Genomic DNA, 3750 nt, shown 5'->3' on the forward strand with positions numbered 1-3750 from the left:
GTGTGCGTGTGCGTGTGTGTGTGTGTAAGTTGTGGGGGTGGGGAGGGAGATGGTTGACAAGGATAGTATGACTGTTAAGCTGATTGGAAAACTGCTTGAGATGAGCTGGTTGTTTCAATTGTTTAATACCCACCATCCTCCCTCTCCTCCTCTCCATCCTCCCTTCTCTCTCTGTTTTTCCTGATTTAGAACAAATGTGTCCGTTACTGGCCCGACCTCCACGCCACAAAAGAGTTTGGAAAGGTGCTAGTAAGGAACATGGATGAGCGGCCAGCACAAGACTACATCCTGAGGCAGCTGGAGGTGACCCGTCTAGACAGGGTAGGGAAAGCTGTGTACTCAATCAGAGTTGACCCACTGACCTGTGGTCACACACACACACACACACACACACACACACACACACACATACACACACACACAATCCAACAGCACGTGCTTTTGCTTACTGAAGGACTTACTGCATGGATCTCAAACAGGTAGAAAAAAAGTATGTAGCAGAAGTGCCTTTTAATATTTCAAGGTTTCTTCCACTGAAGCCAAAAATAAATGTAAATTAGTCTTTATACATTAATACAATAATGAACAAATTAAGGATTTGTTGCTCAATTGGGAATTTCTTCTTCTTCTTAAAGTTTGCACAGTGCCATTGTTCATGTTGCTTTCATCACAGTAGTCAATCAGCTTAAAATTCATTTAAAAGGGAGGAATTTAAAACGGTGTGTAAAGTCTGCTAAAACGGTTAATTTAGCAGTATTGTCTCCAAAGAGTATAGCCCCCAAATTATGCTTCTGTTCGTCTGTTTGTCTTTAGGTGAATGACCACTAAATTAAATTAAAGAAAATCAACCAGCACTTGTTTGTTGATATAACACACTCTCACAATTAATAAAGATTCCTGTCAACGTTCTGTGGAAGCAGAGACTAAAGTGGACAGAGTAGTCCATCCATGTTTCAGCACATTCAGGTCCTCACAATGGAAAGATTTTGTTTCACTGAAATGAGAGAAAAGTTTTCTTCTTTACACAGGAGGGGTTCCTGGTTGCTGTATTCATCTACCTTATCCTGGTCCTGTGCATTAGTTCCTCAGCATGAGTCCACTGTAAGAAATTAGGGACATAATCCACAATTCTCATTTAGCGTAAAAGCATATTTCCAAATTCACGACTACTAATTAGTAATGGTGTAGTTTCAATAGTACTGCAATAGCAGTTACAGCAACAAAGACTGCATGTGACTACCAGAGAGTATCCCTACATTACAGTACAGCAATAAATAAGTCTGATCCAACACAAAGATGAAATATTATACTGACTTTGGAAAAACAAATCCACTTAAATTGTCTAAATCGGACTGCTGAAGCATCATATTAGCTTTGGCTGAACTTTGGGGAACCATGCTTGGAAGGAGTATTGTGGATTTTGTCCCCTAATTTTTACAGTAAGCCTAACGAACACTACAGAGCCAATATGGAGATGAAGAAGGAGAAAGACATATTAACAGTGCAAGTGTTGTGAGAAATCTTTTGACAACTTTAACTTATCTTTTTTTGCTGTAATTTCCTTGTAGAAGGAGCCTCCGAGGTACATCTGGCACTACCAGTACCTGAGTTGGCCAGACCACGGGGTGCCCAATGAGCCCGGCGGTGTCCTCTGGTTCCTAGAGGAGGTCAACCGCACCCAGAGTACCATTCCAGACACCGGACCTATTGTTGTCCACTGCAGGTACAACCAATTTTACAATATGATGCGTAGAGTTTGGTTGAAAGTTAATTCATACTGGGTAGATGCTCAAGTGCAGGTAGTGGGTTTGAGTACCACCAGAATAGTCAAGCTTTATTTAAATACTCTTTTTCTTTGTCTCTTTCTCCATGTGGACTCAAGTTTTCCATGAGATGAGAAAATTACTGTGGACGCCTGAAAATTTGCTCACTAAATAAAAAAATATGAAATTGGGATATCATAAAATAGGGTTTCAACTGACCACTTGGGTGTGCTATAATTAAAGTTAAAACTTACCTTACGTAATTGTCAATGAGCCTTAACCAAACTAGCAATGGAAGAAACTAATTATAAAGACATGGTTACTATTAGGACTAACACATTTAGAATTTGCTCTTAAATTCACTTAATCCTCTATGTTACCTCTTGCAGCTATTTATTTTTAGTAACGGTTATATTAAGCTCTGCTTTTTTTGCCAATATACTATTACTCCACATGCTTTATTTACATTGATCTGATTTACTTACGAAAACTAGATAAGACATTTCACGGGGTTTATCCTAATAAAAAAATTTGAATATATACTGTATATGTCAGCATGAACACTAACTAAACAGTAGCACAAAAAAGCACAATCTGTTTTAGTTAGGCTGTAGTCAGGATTTTGTTTTGATGTACTTTACTATAACAATCCCCCAGACATGTGCTACTGACATGATGACAGATTGACAGAACATCTGATTTATGAATTCCACTGATCCGTCAGCTGCTGATGGGAGGCAGTAGCTCAGTCCGTAGGGTGTTTGGGCACAGACTGAAGTATGGGGTTTGGACTGATAGCTGGTGAGGTGCCAGTTCACTTTCTGGGCTCTTGAGCAAGGCACCAAACACCTAACTGTACTCACTCTAACATAGGTCCTGAGCATGTTTACATTATATTCAGGCCTGTGCTAACATAGTTAGCGGAAAAAATAAAAGCATACATTATGTTGTTATTGTAGGGAAAATGACACTGAGTTGAGTTGTCTCTCAACATTTTATATGAGACACAACAACATATTCAAGTTTATTGCTGTTGGCAAGTGAAAACCTATAATTCTTAACCTTAGACTTTCATGTGTCACTTCCATTGTCATGTATGGATTGAGAAAACTCAAAATGCTTATGTAACACTTTTCATAACAGTCTGGATGAAATCAGACATGCTCTTATAAGTAAGAACATCTATTTTCCACCTTAAAATTGCCTCTTATTTCCTTTAAGTGTTGTAACTACACATGGTTTGACTCTTCACCCTGTTGTCCCCCGCAGTGCGGGCATCGGCAGGACAGGCACAATAATCGTCGTTGACATCCTAATCGACATTATTAACCGCCAAGGTGGGAGACTCAAATATGAATCTGACACACTGGAATTTTTAAATTGAAATCTTTTTACTGCATCTCATGCTCTTCTCAGCTTATTTCTGGATGTGCGTACATGTGCATGTTTTAGGTCTAGATTGTGACATCGACATCCCAAAGACCATCCAGAGGGTACGGCAGCAGAGATCAGGCATGGTACAGACAGAGGCCCAGTATAAGTTCATCTACATGGCTGTACAGCAGTACATAGACACGGCTCAGAAGAGACTGGAGGAGGAGCAGGTACTCCACAACTTTCCAATGGCTTCCAAAAAAATAAAAAATACATAAAAAAACACTTTTTGACGCAGTAATGAAGGCCTAATATAGGCATAATATTTATGTAAGATGTGTTTGAGTTGACACGGCCGGGATGCCAGTACTGTGTGTTATGTGTCAGCAAGTTTCCAAAGTGCTGCTCCAATGCTAAACGTAGATGCCACCTGGGACTATTTAATGTCTTTTAAGGTCTTATATCGCAGATACAGGAGAGTTTATGTCACAACCCGGTGTAAGTCGAGTGCAGATTTGAGTCGTGCATATGTCACTTTGCAACAAGTGAAGATACAAGATGATGAACGATATAGACTTCTGTAATGTCAATACAGTAAAAATGGACCTACTTA

The 3750-nt window shown here is 39.5% G+C and overlaps 1 protein-coding gene and 2 long non-coding RNA genes across 9 annotated transcripts in view; 1 reads left to right on the forward strand and 2 right to left on the reverse strand.

Annotated features, from left to right (window-relative positions):
* LOC116692601 (uncharacterized) overlaps positions 1-893 on the reverse strand; it is an 8646-nt gene extending 7753 nt beyond the window's left edge. Inside the window, exon 1 of the long non-coding RNA XR_004332734.1 lies at positions 883-893. This is a non-coding gene — a long non-coding RNA (uncharacterized LOC116692601). The remainder of the gene's footprint in view (positions 1-882) is intronic.
* The window catches only part of ptpn11b (protein tyrosine phosphatase non-receptor type 11b), a 45985-nt gene that overhangs the window by 36762 nt on the left and 5473 nt on the right, over positions 1-3750 (forward strand). For all 7 annotated transcript variants that reach the window (XM_032521036.1, XM_032521035.1, XM_032521038.1 and 4 more), the window contains 4 exons: positions 190-321; positions 1569-1723; positions 3033-3100; positions 3216-3367. In XM_032521036.1, coding sequence (XP_032376927.1) covers positions 190-321; positions 1569-1723; positions 3033-3100; positions 3216-3367 — 507 coding nt within the window. The remainder of the gene's footprint in view (positions 1-189; positions 322-1568; positions 1724-3032; positions 3101-3215; positions 3368-3750) is intronic.
* LOC116692602 (uncharacterized) overlaps positions 2957-3750 on the reverse strand; it is a 15660-nt gene continuing 14866 nt past the window's right edge. Inside the window, exon 3 of the long non-coding RNA XR_004332735.1 lies at positions 2957-2967. This is a non-coding gene — a long non-coding RNA (uncharacterized LOC116692602). The remainder of the gene's footprint in view (positions 2968-3750) is intronic.

Source organism: Etheostoma spectabile, chromosome 7 (assembly GCF_008692095.1).
Source record: "Etheostoma spectabile isolate EspeVRDwgs_2016 chromosome 7, UIUC_Espe_1.0, whole genome shotgun sequence".
Classification (NCBI taxonomy): domain Eukaryota; kingdom Metazoa; phylum Chordata; class Actinopteri; order Perciformes; family Percidae; genus Etheostoma; species Etheostoma spectabile.